Below are 20,754 nucleotides of genomic sequence, written 5' to 3' on the forward strand. Positions count from 1 at the left end.
TTACTTGTGTCTCCTACTATCACGGGGCTGCTAATGGACGGATGGTTCTGGGACGCTCTTCAATCTACATCTCCGTGCTGGGTAGAACCCAATAAAGATTACCCTCTTCTTAAGATTCGTACTTCTTTTTGTATCTCTAGCTGTGCCTCGCCGCTTCAACCATGTAGATCCTGAAACATAGTTCATCCTGTAGCCAATACGCTACTAAATCCTACAATCTATGTCTGCGCTAAATTCCATCCATGATCAAACTTTCCCTTTGTAGTGCACGAATTTAATCTTCACTCCTACTAATATTTTGCCATTTCCTAATGAGTTTAAGCCAAATCATTTTTCATATGAAGCAGAGTAGAATTGAGCAATACGGCGTCGTATTCATATTTTTCGGAGTCAGGGCCCACGCCCCCTGGCGGCCCCGAGCCCATCCCGGCCGTTCCTCTTTTATTGTCTCCCGCGGCTTTTGGCTGCGCTTCGGAGAGATTTACGGCTCGCATCCTGCAGAAGCCGTTTAATCGAGTTGATAAATAACCACGCCTATAAAAGACGCGTATAAATTACTATTAAACATTGACGGTTTTTCCGATTTTATATTTTATCGCTTACTGGTAGCTGATATCATTCGTAAATGATATCTTTAACTAGGCTAATAAAAAATGGTTGGTTATTATGGTTTGAGTCAATGAATATATTTTCCTAAAATTAAGAGGCGACATAAATGGTAAGAGGGAACACAAGAAACTTTCTAAATTTATTGCCTCCATTGATGGAAAATATGGCTTTGTTACTTTTAAATCGGATAAGGTAGGCAAATAAAATCAAAACAGCCAAATAAGATACAAATGATGAAACTCTGTTGTTCGTGTCATTGGATATATAGAGCGGCGAAATAAAAGAAAAGAGGAAACACAAGAAACTTTCTAAATGTATTCCCTCCAATGAAGGAAAATATGGCTTTGTTTCATTAAAATCGGATGAGGTAGGTAGGAATAAAATCAAAACAGCCAAATTAGATGCTAAATGTATATTGGTATGATAGGCACGAGTATGTAGTTCTTTTTATATACGTTAGTATGTTTAGTAGTAGCAGAGATAACATTTTTTTTGTTATTGTAAGATTTGCTGATCTTATGTACACAGCTGTTATTGGAAAATACAACAAACCCACCGAATAGGGCGTTGGTGACATTTACGCAAATAACCTCTCTGCCCAAATGTCAAGGCCAATGCGTATACTGTTGTGTAAAATGACTGATGAACTGCTACTGGGTTATCAACGCTGAGTGAGAATGACGTAAACACCTCTAGATATAGTGTTATCTCGAGAAGATCATACGATGGAAAAGTGCAATTGAGTGATACTTGTTTGTATAATAATCAACAAACTTGACCTCTGAGCACGAGTCCGTTTAAGTACACATTTTTATTGATAAGAGGTTTGCACTTGATTATTATAGTTGAATACTGAAATGGGATTAATCAAACGTGAAAATTAAACAGATAATCTAAAAGTAATTAATAATAATACTTTAATCAATAATAAGTATGTATTTTTCTACAATTAAATGCCATTTTACTAGTCGTATGGCATTGAACGTCTTTATAATTCCATGGGTTTAAGTTTGTTAAACTATCATACGCCTTCGCTTCATACTAGTATATCATATTTTTCTTTTCGTTTATCGGCTGAGTTATCAGGAAGGCGTTAACTTGCCACCGAATTAAAATCACCTATAACTCGTGTGCATTAACTTGACACCTGGCTACCGATAACAGTACAAACATCATTCGACTTCGATTAATACCACGAGTTGTACGAATAGTTGCTGCTGTCTGAATAGATGACATACGAGTAAATCTCAGATACCTACCCACTAGTATTAGTTTATTTAAAAAAAAAGCTCTTTGTAACTGGGTTTGATGGATGTTTTAATATAGGTATTACTCTAAGCTGTAAAGGCAAATAAGACATGATTACTGTCGTCATTTGGCGTAGATTTAGATTTTTCAGTCTGACTGTCGGTCCTTGAATTTAAAGCACCATAAGTAAAGCTGAAGCTTCACCTAAGCCTCGCAGTCGCAGTGCCCAAGGCAGCCGATAGATTGTTAGATGTTTTTCTACAACACCTTGCTGAGGTGGACCTGGTTATGGTTTTTCACTTTCCAGAAATTCAGGGTTATTGTTCCATTACTGTTTCTGATCCTTCCAGTAAAGAAATGTCGTAAAAATGATATTTCCTTTTTCCAGGGAACAAAACTATGGATTATAATGGAATACCTCGGCGGGGGGTCGGCGTTGGACCTCATGAAAGCCGGCAGCTTCGAGGAGATGCACATAGCGGTCATCCTGCGGGAGGTGCTGCGGGGTCTGGACTATCTGCACTCGGAGCGGAAGCTGCACAGGGACATCAAGGCGGCCAACGTGTTGTTGAGCGAGATGGGAGATGTTAAGTTAGCAGATTTCGGTGAGTTAGCACCAGCATTTTATTTTTTTCTTCGTAGAGTTAAAACTCCTATTGGATTTCTCTTGTCGGGGATTGTCCGAGTTTCATGGACAAAAATGACCTTTTCTGGACTTCCAAGGTTGACATGGAACCGCAAAGCATTTCTTTGCATGCAAATGCAAAGAAATGCTACTCTATAAATCTGTATCTTTTGTATTATTTTTTTTTATTCTTTACAAGTTAGCGCTAGACTACAATCTCACCTGATGGTAAGTGATGATGCAGTCTAAGATGAAGGCGGGCTAACTTGTTAGGAGGAGGATGATAATCCACAACCGTTTTCGGTTTCTACACGACATCGTACCGGAACGCTAAATCGCTTAGCGGTGCGTCTTTGCCGATAGGGTGGTTTATCTTGGCAATCTGTTAGGCTTAATACAAATGTGTACCTACTTCTTTGACTTATTAGTACAATTGTTTGGCTTCGGGTTTCGACCCCCGATCAGTTAATTAAATATGACATTTCAAACGTGCTTAAAAACAGCCTTATTGAAATAAACTGAATTTAGTTTTTTGCGGTGTTGTACTCGTAACGATTTACAGGTGGGAACACCTTGTTTAGCATATAAAATCTTTTAAAAACATAATATCACCTTTATAGTTGGAAATTCGGAGAGATCTGCAGCCAAGGTCACAGAATACAAAATAGTACAAGCGAGGCTGAGAGTATTGGAATCTAAAATACTTAACTAGAGCGTATACTAGGCCTTTGTATGTATGTAGGTAGGTACCTACTGTTTCATTCAAATAACAAATATAAAATTATTTAGTTTGTGATACGGCACTAGCAATAAAACAGGAAGTTATTGTTCCTAATTAATAATATTTGTTATTATTAGAACATTATAGGTATGATATTTCCATGTGTTTGTGATTACATTAATCGTTATCGCGGTTTGTTGAAGTGACCTGAGTGAAGTTTAAGGTTCTTATAATAATGGTACATAGAATTTAGTTATAATTAACTAGAGGACGCCCGTTACTTCAGCGTGAAATTAACTGAAATCTCGCGGAAACAGATTTTGTGGCATAAAAAGTAGCCTATATGTTGCTCAATAACTTCCTCTATCTTTCAGGAAAAGTCCCGTTAAAATATGTCCAGCCGTTCCAAATTTTAGCCCGGACCAACAGACAGACAAAAAAGCTTGTTTGTGCTTTGGTATCGTGTAATAAGCACTTGAGAAAACAGTTATATATTTTCAAATCAGAGACAGACAAATCAATTTTATTTGTATATATTATTCGTAATCGTTTTATCAATTAATGGCAGACGTCCACTGATCCGCATCGTACGAAACGCATCGAGCGGATTTTATGTACCGTAAAATTAAAAATCCATTTCATGCGATGCGTCCGATACGTACGATGAGGATCTGTGGATGCCAGCCATAAAGAGGTAAATCAATTCTTTGTATCAATTTATTTATAATCTGTCATATCTTCAATAGTCTTACAATGTTGTTCATAATCCGGATTATAACAGATCAACTTTTTTCTCAAAAATACATGGAATCGTTAGCCGTGAGAATCGCATAAAACGAGGGATTGTTCACAGACATTTAAGCGTTTAGAAAGAGATTTACAGTAGTATTGACAACATGAACAATCTTAATTATTGTTTTGTGCTCTCAACACCCGGTTCATTGTTATTCGTCTAACTGTTATTTTATTTTTTTGATACACTATCAACCGAAGAATCTCATCAGTTATTATTATTTTTAACATATTATTAAACCTCTTTCATTTATTTATTTGTCCCTTTTAAAAAAAAAAGAGTTTCAGAGTGAGGAACCTCTTAACAATACGCGCCGTCTCAAGTTATATAACATGCCTTCTGTATCCGACCCTTGACCCAACCAAGCTTATTAAGGTGTTGATCGAAGCTTTTCGCTATAGGACCATTGACTAAAACAACTATCAGGACAATAATTGTTGATTCGAAATGGCGGTAATCTCGTGAACAAGGTCCAAGTTTTTTGATACTCTATCTTTTTCAGCTTTAAACAGATTATCGTCATGTGGAACAGTATTAATTTTGATTAACATTTCCATTATATAAAACTGTGCCGTTAAAACTGACGGACGATGTAACTGAACAGTTCGGCAGTATAGTTAAAACTGAAGATCCATAGCAGCCATAACACGTCAATAAAGTAACACACTGTTGCTGTCCACAGAATATAGAACAGAGCATAAACTATAGATAGCTAATATCGCTTTCCCCGTTCATTTCCGTTGGCTGCTGTTACCAGATTGTAGATAATGTGGTCAGACCGCGGCGTGCGTTTACTTTGCATTCGACATGTGGGTACATTCGGCGCAATGACGACTGAAACCACAGCCCATTGTGCAGTAGACCGTATAGGCATTAAACATAGTCTGTTTTGGCATCTAACATTGTGACGAAAATAGACGAAATTACGAGTAGGTATACTGTATAGTGTATAAGACTGACTACCTGTCAGTCTAATACACTATACACTATAGTCTAATACGCGCTAGTGAGTAAAGTGGGTTTTATATAAAGACAGTGTAACTTGCGAATTAGTATATATACTAATTATATATCTATCTATATTATCGTGTGAAAAGCCGTGATATCCCAGTGGATATGCCCTCTGCATCCGATTCCGGAGGGTGCTGGTCCGAATCCGGTCCAGGGCTTGCACCTCCCAACTTTTCAGTTATGTGCATTTTAAGAAATTAAATATCACGTTTTTACAACGTGGGGAAACCTGCATATCAAATAATTTTCTTCTCTGCGTGTGTGAAGTCTGCCAATCCGCATCGGGCCAGCGTGGTGGACTACTAGCCTAATCCTTAGAGGAGACTCGAGCTCTGCTGAGCTCGAGTCTGCCGAGCTCGAGGCTCACTGCTGTGAGCCAAATATGGGTTGATAATGATGATTGTCGTATTAGGTAGAGAGCTCGAGGCGATTTCGAATTTCAGACTGTCAAATTATAAAAACCATCCATAAAGAACAATGTTATGTATTTTATGTTTACGCAGTCTTAGTAAATTGGTCCCAAAACGTTCGATTATGCTTTGTTATTTTTATATCTTGATCCTTTTACAATTTGAAATAAATAATTTTATTTATTTCCTTACCCACAAAGCATCTTTTGTCGAATGTTAATACAAGAAAAATATTGAATCCAATATATTACTACGGCTGATTAGTTTTCTCTTAAATTTCACATTGCGGAAGTAATATCGAGATCCGAGATTGTTCCGGGAATCCATATTGGACGTGATCGCTATTATTGTATTATGCCCCTCTTCACGTTGGCCAATTCTTTGCTCAAAACCTTGGCTAAAATGTCCAATATGTTGGCTATACCCGCTCTTCATGCTGGCCAACATTGTGGCGAATATAGTGGTTGTTTCGCCCTCGCATAACATGATGGTCAACAAATTGGCCAATGTATTGGACACCATATTGGCCAAGGTGTTGGCCTAAAAGTGGGCATTACTTAAACCAACGCCTGATCTCGTTTCGCATTACACTATTGTATTTTTAGTTATTGTTTGAGTTTCGTTATTTATTCATTCACAATTCATATGCAAAATGCGATAATGATTGTTCTATGATTTATTACCGAGTAATTAATATACCGAGTCGTAATTTTTTTCTCAACTCTTCACGTTAACCTCACGTCTGTGATGACATCAACGTTGTGTCATCTCCGTATTGAATGCCATTTTTAAAACACTTATAATGTCATCATTTTTATATTAACGTAGTGAGTAGTTAGCTGAAGTACTTACGTAGTCGTATTGTTGTAAAAAAGGAGTAAAGTATTTCTTGTAAATTCTATAATTTACATAAAATACCATGCATTCTTAATAATGTATTCGTAAGTTTTGTTTTGCAATTTAGATTGGTTTAAAATTGAAGTTATTTTATTTACTTATTTTCTAAGCCAAGCATGCCTTGTAAATAACTCGCGTAGATATTGTAAAAATGTTTAAATACGATTTTAGAATTGAAATTATCGTGAGTGTTATTTGTTTCGATATTATGAGAGCCGTCATAGCCCAGTGGATATGACCTCTGCCTCCGATTCCGGAGGGTGTCTGTTCGAATCCGGTCCGGGGCATGCACCTCCAATTTACAAGATGTGTGATTTTAAGAAATTAAATATCACGTCTCTCAAAGGTGAAAGAAAAACATCGTGAGGAAACCTGCATACCTACCAGAGAATTTACTTATCTGCGTTTGTGAAGTCTGCCAATCCGTCTTGGGCCTGCGTGGTGGTCTATTGGGCTTAACCCCTTTCATTCTGAGAGGAAACTTGAGCTCAGTAGTGAGCCGAATATGGGTTGACAATGAGTGTTATTCATATTAAATACGGGTTGCTCTATCTCCGCCTGTTTAATAATTCAATTTCTAGCACATTTTTCAAGTACTATTAATAATGTTAATAATAGTCTTGTATACATGGAAGAATCATATTCGCCCTTTTTAAAAAGAAAACCAAATAGTGAAGAACGAAAATTCCATTATTGTGTTGACTGATTAGAAGGTAATCTACTATATAAAAATAAGTCGGGTTTTCCTTCCTGACGCTATAACTCCAGAACGCACGAACCGATTTCCACGGGTTTGCATTCGTTGGAAAGGTCTCGGGCTCCGTGAGGTTTATAGCAAAGAAAATTCAGGAAAAGGTTGGGGTAGGGTAGGGATAGGGTAGGGGTAGAGTTGGGTAGGGGTAGTTGAAAGTGTACATCGAGTTTCACGCGGACGAAGTCGCGGGCGTCTGCTAGTGTATGAATAAAAATTACACGCCGTGTTATCTTAAACTCTAGCGTATCTAAAGCGAATGTTAACCTTGATTGTCGAGCAAATATTTGTACAGGTATTACCGAGTAGTTCCAGCGACAAGCGCCCAGGCTATTAGCTGTTGGGGTAATGGATGTTTGATGCTATTAAGCCAGCAGAGCGTGAAGCTGTTAGCGACATTTTTTTTTACCGCAATCGTTCCAGAACTGTTAGTTTTTTTGACAGTATTTGGTTGTGTATGTACGTTGCGTTTAGGCCAACTCAATAGTCCATCACGCTGGCCCAATGCGAATTAAGAGAATACTCTTGTATGCAGGTTTCCTCTCGATGCTTTTCCTTCACCGTTAGAGAAACCGTGATATTTAATTTCTTAAAAGCACACAAGTAAAAAGTTGGAGGTGCATGCATGCCCCGGGCCGGATTCGAACCCACACCCTCCGGAATCGGAGACAGAAGTTATATCCACTGGGCTATCACGGCTCTCAAATTGGTAATGACCATAATGGATGCAAAGAATTTGTTTATTTTAAGTAACTGACGCTTCGCGATTTCTCATACGCGTAGTTCCCACGCCCGTGGGATTACGTAGATGAAATATAGCCTATGTCACTTACAAATAACGTGGCTTTCTGTTGGTAAAAGAATTTTCAAAATCGGTCCAGTAGATCCAGAAGTTGCCCCCACAAACTTTGCCGTCTGTATAATATGCGTACAAATTAATGTCGAGCAATTAGTATTGTATTTTTGGCGTGCGGTTTAAAAAATTCTAATTTGTCAACATGATAATTTTTTAAACAATGATTTAAACTGACTTTAGATATTTCAATTTAGTGTAGACGTACAGTAAAATGAAATATTATCTTAAATATTTATCTATTTTTCTCTTTTTGAGATTTTTCTTCGCAGAAATAGTTACAAGTAGTTTTCGTACAAAGTAGTTTTAAGGCTATGTGAGATGAGTGACGTTACATACCTACAGCTTATAAATATATATGAAACGTTACGCCATAGCCCATAGCGAAGATCGGCGTTAAAACAATATTACAAAGTGTTTTTTTACAGTAGGAAGTGACATCGTGTTTGTGTCGATGTTGTTTTAACAATCTGTGTTAATTTATCTTCATTACGATAAGCATACGGATTATAATCTATCTACAGTCATAATGGATTCTTTGTTTATATCTGTCTGTACTTAATAAATCTAGGTATAACCCATTTTGTGTTTTTGTTTTCAAACCTTTTTGTGGTATTTTAAGTAGATGACCTTTGAGTATTGTTGAACTTGCGATTTGATCAGTCGAGTAACTTCAGAAGATACTCCCAGGAAAATAATTGCTGACTATTCTTCGGATATGTGAAATAGAGAATACCAGAAACCATTCATATATTCTAGTAGATTTGTAATTCTAACTTATTATACGCGCTTACACTCGCTCTTTGGAGAGTGCAAACCAAACTCTGAAATTTTGAGAGTGTGGAGTCTACGTTGCGTTCGTGCCGCGAATGTGGAACACGCTTTATAATAACCACCTAAAGGATTGCTGGTTAGTACTCGTATAGGAAACAATATTATTAGAGACTAGCGGGCGTTCGCGACTTTGTCCGCCCTTAGACCTCTTTAATCCAGCCTTTACAGTAGTATCGCTGTAAAATTGGAGTAACATCTTACTTTTTCCCAACATTTCCCTTCACTGTTCTGCTCCTATTGACCGTAGCGTGATGAAAAGTATACTATAACCTGCCCAGGAGTATGAAGAATAATTGTACCAACCAAGTTTCGTTAAAATCCTTCGAGTAGTTTTTGTTTCTATAACAAACATACAGACAAAAATTTTATTGATTGCATTTTTGGCATCAGTATCGATCACTAATCACCGCCTTATTACCCCATTATTTTTGAAATATATTTCATGTACAGGATTGACCTCTCTACAGATTTATTATATTATTAGAGATTATTAGAGATGTGCCGAATATGACTTTGGTCGACTAGTCGACTATGAAGACTAATTGGTCGGACTAGTCGGCTAAGACGATCACGATTTGGGGGATTTTCGTAAAACTTAGTTTTGGTAGGTACAGCTGATATAAGTGCTAATCGCCAGCGAGTATGTCGATGTGTTTAGTTTACTTGGTATTGTTTTCTTAGTTTTAAATTCATTCTCATAATCAGTCATTGTGTTATTTATTATCACATTTAGATAAAAAATTAAGCTTTTAATAAATTAATTCTATTAACCTCATTATGTTATGTCATGATTATAATCGCATAATATAAATGCAATCCTACTACCTACAATCTACTGTAGGTAACGTCCGTTCATATTCGTATAACTCTAATAATGTAAAGAGGTAACATTGGTGAGGTTGTAGGGGGTAATCTATGAATGTACTGAACCGATTTTTTAATTTTTTTGCTAAAAGCCACGTCATTTGTGATTTTCACAGGCTATATTTTATCACTGCTTTCCCATCGGTACGCAGGTGAAACCGCGGGGCGTTTTCTAGTTTTATATAAACTCAATTGAATGCACTGTCTTATACGTTGGTATAGACGGTGCTCTAATTTACTCCTACGTCTCTGTAGAGGCTGGCTTAAAGCCAACAGTCAATATTTGAAACAGTTGCATATGCATGCTATGTGTGCCCGCGGAGTCAACACTAAATGCAGTCGAGCTTACTTACGATGCCGATGTAAAACTCCGCCTGTATATTTTCCACAAACTTATTTTATTACGTCGAGAGCGGGGGAGGGCTAGAGTCGACATCTAGAGTGGCGTCGGGTCTCTGAACAGACGAGAAGGACGAGTGCCAAAGTGTTCTTGTTCCTTTAAGAATATTTCAAACTGTAACTGCTATATCGTTTGTTATGGAAGAGGGGATTTTTTTTTGGTCCCGCCGTTTTGTTTGTTCGCCGTTTTGGAGTTTAGTCGTCCAAATAATAGAGCGGCGACTATTGTCTAAAATGGGAGAGCAATTTGCAAGTGTGCTTTTTTGGTTTTTTTTTTTTTGTAAATTCTATTTCGGTCCATCCGATTTTTTTTTAGCAGTTTCATGTTTTGGACGTGAAAATCAAAACATGAAAAAATCTTTAAAGTACGAGTACGAGGTACATATCAAATCAAAGTAATTATTTCATTCAGGTCCAGTAGTTTGCCTACGTAATTTCGGACTCGCAGCTTCTGGGTTCGAAGCTTGGCTCGTGATGTGAAATATTGAGCTTTTCGTTCTTCCAAAGATTTTTTTGTAAGAATTTTCTACCCCTACGAAAAGTTGGTGGTGTTGCACTTTCTTACTTTTGGTGTGAAACAATTATTAATATGAAATTTAATAACCCTTTTAGTTTCTATTATGTCAACCATTGACTATCAAGTAATCTCACAAGCCTGCAGCGCTAACGGCTTGACGTCCGATAAAACTGACCGTGTGTTGGTTGCGATCGGTATGATGTCATTCACATCGCGACCAACACGATCAGTTTTATCGGCTGTCAAGACGTTAGCGCTGCAGGCATGTGAGATTACTTGATCGTCAGTGGCTGACATTAAAGTGGTTTAGTTCAACATATTCAGATTCTAATCTAACAATATTTTATGTTGATATTTTCAGGTGTCGCGGGCCAATTAACAAACACAACTAGCAAAAGGAACACATTCGTCGGTACGCCGTTTTGGATGGCGCCCGAGGTCATAAAACAGTCGTGCTACGACAGCAAAGCGGACATCTGGTCACTGGGCATCACTGCCATAGAACTAGCGAAGGGAGAGCCCCCCAACTCAGAGCTGCACCCCATGAGAGTGCTGTTCCTCATACCCAAGAACAACCCCCCACAACTGACCGGCAGCTATTCGAAACCCTTCAAAGAGTTCGTCGAGGCGTGCTTGAATAAGGACCCCGAAAATGTAAGTGCTTGTTGTACCTTATCGAGCTGGCGATTGGAGATCCTCACTTCTGTGGGCTATTATTTTTATACAAACTTTATAAAAATAATAGCCCACTAGTTGCGAGGCTTTTTTTCCTAGTCGTCATAATTAAAAAATCCAATACACCGTGCGTTCGTCACCGCGGCACAGTCGCGACTGTCTTCACCCTACGATCACCCCACGTTCGAGGTGCGTAGGTATAGCTCGCGTTTCGACCTCTAGTATGAAGTCCAACTACTGGTTTTAATGTGGCCACACTTCTGGGAACTGCACCCCATGAGAGTGTTGTTCCTCATACCCAAGAACAATCCCCTATAACTGACCGGCAGATATTCGAAACCCTTTCAAAGAGTTCGGTCGAGGCGTGCTTGAATAAGGACCCCGAAAATGTAAGCGCTTGTTGTACCTTTTATTTTTTCGACGACGCAATTATTGGCACTTTTCCGTTTGAATTAAAATGGCGTGTATGAGGGAATTTTTTATACTTTCACAATATACACTTAAGTATACCTTAACAGGAGTGTTAAAAGGTCCGGTCCAATAAAGGTTTCCTTGGGACTAAAGAACATTTGAACTCGTTGTGTTTCAGAGCGAAACCTACTTTAAACGTTACTAACTACAATGCTCATGATTTAACAAGCTTCATATTTAAAATACTCACGCAGGGATGCATAATTTAAGATTAAAGATAATGGTTAAAAGTATACCTTTTGGTTTGGAACCCTCGTAACTTTAATTTTAAGTTTTCGACTTTACCTACTTACCAGTATAGTAACATAACTTGACGTTTCAAAAGTGTTAGTAAAATAGGCGTAATTGAAATAAATGAATTTTGTTTTCTTTGTTGATATACATTTAAAGGAATTTTGATTTGATAGTGAATCAGGCAAGATCAAATGAGAATCAAAGGGTGAGTTGTGAGTTTAAAAAATCAACATACCTACCTATAAAAATTTAAATTGTAAAACTCGATTATAACGAGTCCAAACACGCATTTAATCTATACTCTATACTAATATATAAAGCTGAAGAGTTTGTTTGTTTGTTTGATTGATTGAACACGCCAATCTCAGGAACTACAGGTCTGATTTGAAAAATTCTTTCAGTGTTAGATAGCTCATTTATCGAGGAAGGCTATAGACTATATATTATTCTCGTATTCCTACGGGGACGAGAACCACGCGGGTGAAACCGCGCGGTGTCAGCTAGTCAATAAATAAAAAGCTTAGCTTTTGTGATGAAGTGAAGCAGTTATATGATTATTTGTATTTATGTTTTGAATTAAAACGGATATAATAATATGTTAGGATTGTAGGCAACGTATACCGCCATTTGAAATACTCCAAAACATTTAGTAGTGGTGTGTCGGAGTAAGGAGCACGAAATGTGAGTGCTTTTTGTTATCTGTGATCGATCGTGATTGATGTGCGTGCGTTTGAATGACGCGAATGTATTTCCAATGGACCCTTTTCAACGGGAGGATCCAGTTCGATGTCGAATGAAACGTATTCCGCTGTCAAATGATAAGGATTGATGTAGCTACCTACAATAAATAAGCTTTGCTTGTCGGTAATAAAATATTACTTCATCTCCGTAACATTTGCCGGTGGTCCCTACCACGGGAATGTATTTCGAAGAGTTACAATGTCGTGCTCGAAATATTGGTTCACATTTCTTTAGATTGCATGCTATTTTACTTTTTTAATTGATTCCTAACCCGTAGTACCAACAATCCTCTCGTGTTTTGATAAAACTGAGAACTTTACAGTATTTTTAATACAATTTCGATGAGTTGAAACACGTTTATTAAAAAACCGTTTAATAGACAGATGACATTCTGCTCATTTGTCTGTCTACGAGTACCTTCACACTCAAACCGCCTTCAAAAAGAAGGAATGGTACACCTTTTTTTTATATTATTTACAAGTTAGCCCTTGACTACAATCTCACCTGATGGTAAGTGATGATGCAGTCTAAGATGGAAGCGGGCTAACTTCTTAGGAGGAGGATGAAAATCCACACCTCTTTTCGGTTTCTACACGACATCGTACCGGAACGCTAAATCGCTTGGCGGTACGTCTTTGTCGGTAGGGTGGTAACTAGCCACGGCCAAAGCCCCCCACCAGCCAGACCTAGACCAATTAAGAAAATCTGAACCGAAACCAGGACCTCCGTTTTGTAAATCCACTGCGCATACCACTGCGCCACGGAGGCCGTCGAACCTACCACTAAACAATTCGCAATAATCATCATAGGCAACCAAAATGTGTATATAGTTGGAATGAGCAGTGAAGTGAAATACAAGAAAATTATAGCATTTTCTAATTGTACTGTGTATTGATTTCAGAGACCAACTGCGAAAGAGTTACTAAAGTTCCAGTTCATACGGAAGGCGAAGAAGAATTCGTATCTAATGGATCTTATTGATAGGTATAAGAAGTGGAAAGCGCAGAGAAGTGAAGAGAGCGAAACAGAGTCGGAAAATTCAGATTCGTAAGTAGAATTCAGATATTTGTTATTATTTTTTTTTCTATGAAAATGTTTTCTTTTTTTTAACCTCAATATTCCTCCGACAGTACGTTAAGCCGTCATCATTATTAATAATGATAAGACCGTCACCCGTGGTGATTGATTGAATGATTCGTTAATTTTCGATGATCCTCAATCCAATACGATTTAAATAATTTTATCAAGTAATACTAGCAGACGCCCGCGATTTCATCCGCCTTTAGACCTCCTTAATCCGGCCCTTTCGCTGAATCTGGTCTTAGTGGATGTCTATTCTATAAACTAACTCCCTGCCAAATTTCTCATCTTTGTATGTCAAGCGGATATCGAGATTTCGTGATAAATGACTTTTCGCATTTATATATTAAGATTTATCTTAAATATTTTATTTTATCGAATCTCTGTCACTAAAAAGACTCGGTTTTATACTAATGAATAAACACTATTATACATATCTTGTAATAATCTTAATTCATAATTTTCTCAACGGAAATCCAATATTTTAACGTTGTTTAATCCGCATTGAAGAGGCAGTTATGACACCATAAATTTTATTGTTATTTATTGAACTTGTAAAACAGCTAAAATAATTTTTAATAAACCTTATAAAACATAACATTGTATATAAATACCTACTTCAAAGAGCGCAATCGTCTGATATTAGTATCGCGTGAGCGGCCAAATTATAAAAGGATCAAAGTTAGTCCTTCGCGGAACTGCAGCGGTCTATTTCTACAAATGTTACGAATGAATCACTACCTAACGTTTGTAGGTCACGTTGCGCACTGCGATTCCAATTGTATAACATCGAAGGTGTATATTCACCTATTGCTTATGTTTTAGATATATTAGATAGCAAACACGAGGAACAAATTATATTCAGCAATATTTCTCTATTAGGTCAGTGTCCTGTAAAATAATATAATTAAGAGATACTGATATGCTGTAAAATAAACAATTTATAAAATTGATCTGATCTCTCTAACCCCGCAAACCTCATGGACCTCAATATCCTGGTCCGTATTTGAGACGCATAGTCCTCACTTTATTCTGAGAGTCTTCGTGGTCAATCTGATTCTGATTCTGATAAACAGCTGCTTCCTGCAAAAACTCTACTATTACTACTAATAATAATATTATTAGTAGAATTCTGCTACTACTAAATGAATAAAATGTAATTTCAGGGAGGAGTGCAGCCGTGGAGACAGTGAGGCGGACGAGCCGTGGATCATGACGGTGCGCGGCGGGTCGGCGGCGCGCTCGGCACAGCCGCTGGCGCCGCTGCCCGCGCTCGCGCTGGCGCACCTCGCCGACGACAAGCGGCGCTCGCTGCACGAGGACGCGGGTATGTGTACCTACCGTACGAGCTGTGGATCATGACGGTGCGCGGCGGGTCGGCGGCGCGCTCGGCACAGCCGCTGGCGCCGCTGCCCGCGCTCGCGCTGGCGCACCTCGCCGACGACAAGCGGCGCTCGCTGCACGAGGACGCGGGTATTTTAACTTTTACGTATAAGTTAGGCTTAGGCCTAGGTATCATTGATATATTCATCATTAACAGCCGATGGACGTCCACTGCTATGGACATAGGTCTCTTGCATAGACTCTGCCTATATTCTCTGCTTAAAGTCCTCGGTCCACCTAGTGGAGGACCAACACTGCGCTTTCCGGTGCGGTGTCACCAACGTCCATCGGCTCTTCGAAATACTCGTATGTCCTGTCCATTGCCACTTCAGCTTCAGGACTCGTTGCTAACTTTTGCATCCAACTGACGAATTATCGAACCTCGCAGGGCGGGACAGACGTAATAGCTATGATATAGCAACTGCCCGATATTATGCATATCTACAATAAAGTGCATGTACATAACAAACGTTTTAATATATTATGTTGATTATCATCTTATTGAAGCACATTTCCAGTGAACGCACATTTTTGTTTTGTATTCCAGTAATACCGTCGCCCACGTCGCCCGTGGCGCCCAAACAGAACGGGTCGCTGAGCGCGCGCGCCGACGACTCGCCCCCCGACAACCACAAGCCCGCGCCGCTCAACAACAACGCGCCCGACAAGCAGCCCGTGAGTGTGCCGACAACAATAACAACACTAATACTAATATTATACACACATACACAAAAAACGCGACAAAATTTCGTATTCCTGCACCGATTTCGTTCTAAATTGAGGGAGTTTAGTTAGTGATCCAAAAGACTCGAGTCTTTTAGATCACTAAGTGTGGGTCATCTCTTTCCGGGTGAGCCGGCTTTGTCTTCGGGTAAAACGTGGGGAACTTGCTCCGCCGGTCATGTTCATTCAGCACCTTTCGAGTTAATCCCTAGGGACCTTAGACAAGTCTCCTAACAGGACCCGCGCGGACTGCCATGTCATCGCCGCCCGGCGCTAAAGCAGTTTCAAATGCAGTTTAATGTCACAATCTTATTGGGCACGGTAAGGGTGTAGCTGTTATCAGAACTCATAGTTTCAATAGCTCAGTGGTAAAGGGGTCGGATGCATCACCGCGAGATGGTTCGATCCCCGCCCGCTGGACTACTGTCGTACCCACTTCTAACACAGTCTTTTCCGACTTATTGGAAGGGAACAAATATTCTTTTTTAAAACAAAGAAAAGAAACAAGAAAATAAAGTACAAAGTACCGCCGCGAGATTAGTTCAAATTTTGACCACCGGGATAGAAACGTTTGTTGCACTGTCTGCATGTGCATCGTCAATATCTTCGCCATCGTCATCACGTGCCTGCACCTATATGCTATAGGCTCTGCCTAGGATTTATTACGTACCTGTATTGGCGACGGAATTTTCTATTTTGTGCAATTTGTACATATAGCGCATACCCTGATTAAAAGTCTTGTGCATGCCACTGCCGGAGGCATAGTTAACTCAAGCCAATGCTGCTGTCCCCAGTCCCGACAGACGGCGCTGACGTCGCCGCCGGTGGAGCAGCGCGGCGCCAAGGAGCGCGAGCGCGCCGAGCGGGACGAGCGCAAGGAGCGCGACGAGCGGGCCGCCAACCGGGACAGCGTAGTCTACAACAATAAAGCTGTAAGACTTATATTTATTTCTTATTTATCTTTTTTTTAAATTGTTATAATAAAAATATAATATAAAACACTTTTAAAAATGTATAAAAATAAAATAAACCCTTCCGGTGCGGGACATTTGAGTGCCCAAGCAACCGGTGGTCTGGGCTCCAGAGTGAGGAACCTCCTCACAATACGCGCCGTCTCAAGAATCACTGCTTTCCGTAGCCGACTCTTGATGTTGGATCAAGAGTCGGCTACAGAAGGCAGTTAAGTGAAAGCTTCTTAAGATGTTGGTCGAAGCTTTTCACTGTAAAACCATTGACTGAAACAACCATCGGAACAATAATACTTATATTATAGCAATTTGTATTTTATCTGTAGTGTCAGTATAGTGTAGTGGTAATGATTCACAGGTGTGTCCATTGGCACCAGGAGGGCTATTCATTAACGATGTTTGGTATTACACGCAAGCGTTAAGCGTTAGGCAGAAAACGATATATACGAGTTCGAAGCTTACACTGTGGAAGAGACAAAAATATCGTTAAAGAGTTTTTTATTCATTCACTGCTGAGTTCAAGTCTCCTCTCAGAGTGAGAGGGGCTAGACCAATAGTCCACCCGCTGGCCCAATGCGGATTGGCAGACTTCACACACGCAGAGAATTAAGAAAATTCTCTAGTATGCAGGTTTCCTCGTCGTCATCAACCCATATTCGGCTCACTGCTGAGCTCGAGTCTCCTCTCAGAATGAGAGGGGTTAGGCTAATAGTCCACCACGCTGGCCCAATGCGGATTGGCAGACTTCACACACGCAGAGAATGAAGATAATTCTCTGGTATGCAGGTTTCCTCACGATGTTTTCCTTCACCGATTGAGACACGTGATATTTAATTTCTTAAAATGCACACAACTGAAAAGTTGGAGGTGCATGCCCGGGACCGGATTCGAACCCACACCCTCCGGAATCGGAGGCAGAGGTCATATCCACTAGGCTATCACTGCTCACGATGTTTTAATTCCTTCATCGTTTGATCGTCCATGGAATTATTATCATCATCTCCTTTTTCTTATTCCACTCAAGTGGAGTCGACAAAATGTGTTGATCTCTTCCATTCGCTTCTATCATACGTCAACTAATCTACTTTTATGTACAAACATCCTCTTTCTCCAACCATTTCTTTTTTTGTGTCCTTCCATTTACATTTTCATCATTCTTCCAGTAATATTACTTTCATCCTTCCACATCATGTGTCTATACCATTTCAAAATTCTTACACTTTAATTAAATATAATATTCCGCAATATACAATAATTTTAATTAAAAAAATGTTTTTTCAGTCATCTCCATTGGACCACAGAGGAGCGAACAACGAGGAGAACAAAGTAAGGCGGCATGCGTATCTCCAACAGCTTATATACCCACTATTGAATGAGGTATGTATCGTTAAAAACTATTATATAAATATTTAAATAGTCATTACTAAGACAATGTTATTACTACAGATTAATAAAATCATTTCGAAAAGATTAATAAAATCACAAAATGTCAAAAATACTTGCATATTGAAAGTGTAATTTGACAAATTTAACACGGAAGTACAGTAGTATGTATTGTAGATTGGCAAATTCGTTCGTAACACTCCCGATGGTCCGTGCGGGCCGGGAGGAGGAGGATTTTGTCTGTGCGGTTCATGTCTGTTGGGTCATTTTCATTAAACCTGAACTAAAGTTGACAGTGCCTTACACAAATGACAATAGACCGTCGTTACCAAATGACAATGTTTGCTATTAAGACATTAACGCCGCGTCTGGGGGTTTCATGAAAACGAGTTTAAGTTTCTCTAGCTACCTGCTGGGCAGTGTGAATAGACGGTGTCTGTGGGTGTCTGCCACGCTACTTGTCTGTGACGCACTGTGTCTGCAGATGTAAACGGACCTTAAAACCTTTTTTTTTTTTTATTGTAATTGTTATGACGTTTGCAGCTATCGCGCAAGCACGGCGCGGGCAGTGCGAGCGCGATAGAGGAACTCCGACGTGCCTTCGACGCGGCCGAGCGCGCTGCGCCGCACCTCACCCGGGCCTTCGTGCAGCAGGTGAGCGCGGATCATCTATCCATCCATCCATCCATCCATCCATCCATCCATTCATCCATCCATCCATCCATCCATCCATCCATCCATCCACCCACCCACCCACCCATCTACCCACCCATCCATCCATCCACCCACCCATACATGCATCCATACATCCATCCATACATCCATCCATACATCCATCCATACATCCATCCATCTATCTATTTATTTAAATAGGACCAACTGGTTACAATAACAATTTTACAACAAAATACTGGGTGTAAGGGACATGCTGCCGAAAACTTAATCCAGTGATTCAGCACATGATTCTGAGTCTCTCAGCGTTGAAATTTTTTGTCGGTCTTTTCACGATACTGTTATTTTTTTACAGTTTATTTTAACTAATTACAGCTTAGAAGTTCTTAGTAAGAAGAAGAAGTTACTTAGTTGTACTTAGTACAATACGATTTCTAATAAAAAAGTCAAATCAAGATTTTTAACAAAAACTAGCAATGTAAATTTAATGTTGGTCAAATAGGCAGGTCACAACTATACGTCATTGGTATTTATATTATCGTTGTGGGAACTAAATTTAACCTCTTCACGCAGTTTTCGGTATCTTGTCCCTTACACCCAGTATAGAGAAATATGAAACTTAAGGCAATTATTGCAGACCCATATACAATATTATCATCAAAATGGTTTCAGCGAGAGCTGATGGGCTGAGAAGCTTATATATAACTTTATCAGCCAAGGCTGATCACTTTGAATTTAAGTGTCTACCATAGATAAACACTTCGAATTGACCCTTAGCTAGAACTCTTTAAAGTTAACACTCACAAAAAACGTAGGTTTGTTTTTTGAAAGAATTTTGAAAGTCAGTTCTGTAGATTACCCCCCCCCCCCCCACAATATATGTCCCTCTTTCTAATATTAGTATAGTTAATATTATGTGGAGGAAATAGTACTCTGAGACGGATATGACGAAGTTGTGTTGGCTCGTGCCGACGCGACTTGTTTCCGTAAAGAGTAGGGAGTCAGAGAAGGGTAGCGATCTGTTGGCGGGAACGGCTTGCGACATAAGGCGCTCGTCGTATGGTCGGCTTCAGTATGCTCGTGGTATTCTTGTTGTGTAATTCTTTATGGGTTACTTACTTGGGATAGGCGGAGAGAGAGTCATAAGTGGAAAAGGGGAGTGTTAGTTAACTGTCAAGGATTCCTTTAACCCTACATACAACAATCACAAGTTCGTGACTCCACTCAAGGTCATTCTGGATCTGTCTATGGTCTTGTTAGGACGCCTTTGTTAATATTGGTTTTATGAATATTTATATTTTTCAGGTGGTGCAAAGGGTGGCGACACAGTCGCACACGAGCGCGCCGCCCTCGCCGCCCGCGCACAACCCGCTGCAGCCCAAGCACCAGTGGATGAGGTAGGTAAGGTCTCGCTCTGCTTTATGTACTATTTCTTAACCTAACTATGCTAAGCTAGATTTTAACCGTCTATAAAAGCTTGAAAGTTATCAATAAAAATATTAGATTGAACGCCCATTCCTAGGGGCCATATAAAAAGATATTAATTAAAACTATACATGAACTATTTTTCTTTATACAGGCTGCTCGGGAGTATTTTCCATAACTCTAGGGCTATATTCTTTAACAAAAATTAATTCAAAATGTTCAAGGGTGCATGTGTTTCTAAAATTAATATTATCTAATATTTCTTATATAGATAGATCTTAAAATGTGTCCCATATACGCATTCTTATAATAATGACGTATTTATATATTAAAATGCAAAATTTAAGGCGTGTGTTACATGGATAGTCGGTATTATTTGAATAGGCTACTTGCCTCTTGTAAACAGTGTTTAAACTGAATTATGGAAGTATTATAAGCTATATTTTATTTTGCCCCGTCAATAATAA

The 20,754-nt window shown here is 39.2% G+C and overlaps 1 protein-coding gene across 1 annotated transcript in view; it reads left to right on the forward strand.

Moving 5' to 3' along the window:
- Positions 1-20,754, forward strand: part of LOC112052560 (serine/threonine-protein kinase svkA) — a 114,908-nt gene that overhangs the window by 86,011 nt on the left and 8,143 nt on the right. The window contains exons 3-12 of the mRNA XM_052891184.1: positions 2,246-2,462; positions 10,894-11,186; positions 13,555-13,700; positions 14,900-15,089; positions 15,131-15,206; positions 15,664-15,791; positions 16,634-16,771; positions 18,089-18,184; positions 18,734-18,844; positions 20,168-20,259. Of these exons, the coding sequence (XP_052747144.1) occupies positions 2,246-2,462; positions 10,894-11,186; positions 13,555-13,700; positions 14,900-15,089; positions 15,131-15,206; positions 15,664-15,791; positions 16,634-16,771; positions 18,089-18,184; positions 18,734-18,844; positions 20,168-20,259 (1,487 nt within the window). The remainder of the gene's footprint in view (positions 1-2,245; positions 2,463-10,893; positions 11,187-13,554; positions 13,701-14,899; positions 15,090-15,130; positions 15,207-15,663; positions 15,792-16,633; positions 16,772-18,088; positions 18,185-18,733; positions 18,845-20,167; positions 20,260-20,754) is intronic.

Source organism: Bicyclus anynana, chromosome 3 (assembly GCF_947172395.1).
Source record: "Bicyclus anynana chromosome 3, ilBicAnyn1.1, whole genome shotgun sequence".
Lineage (NCBI taxonomy): Eukaryota > Metazoa > Arthropoda > Insecta > Lepidoptera > Nymphalidae > Bicyclus > Bicyclus anynana.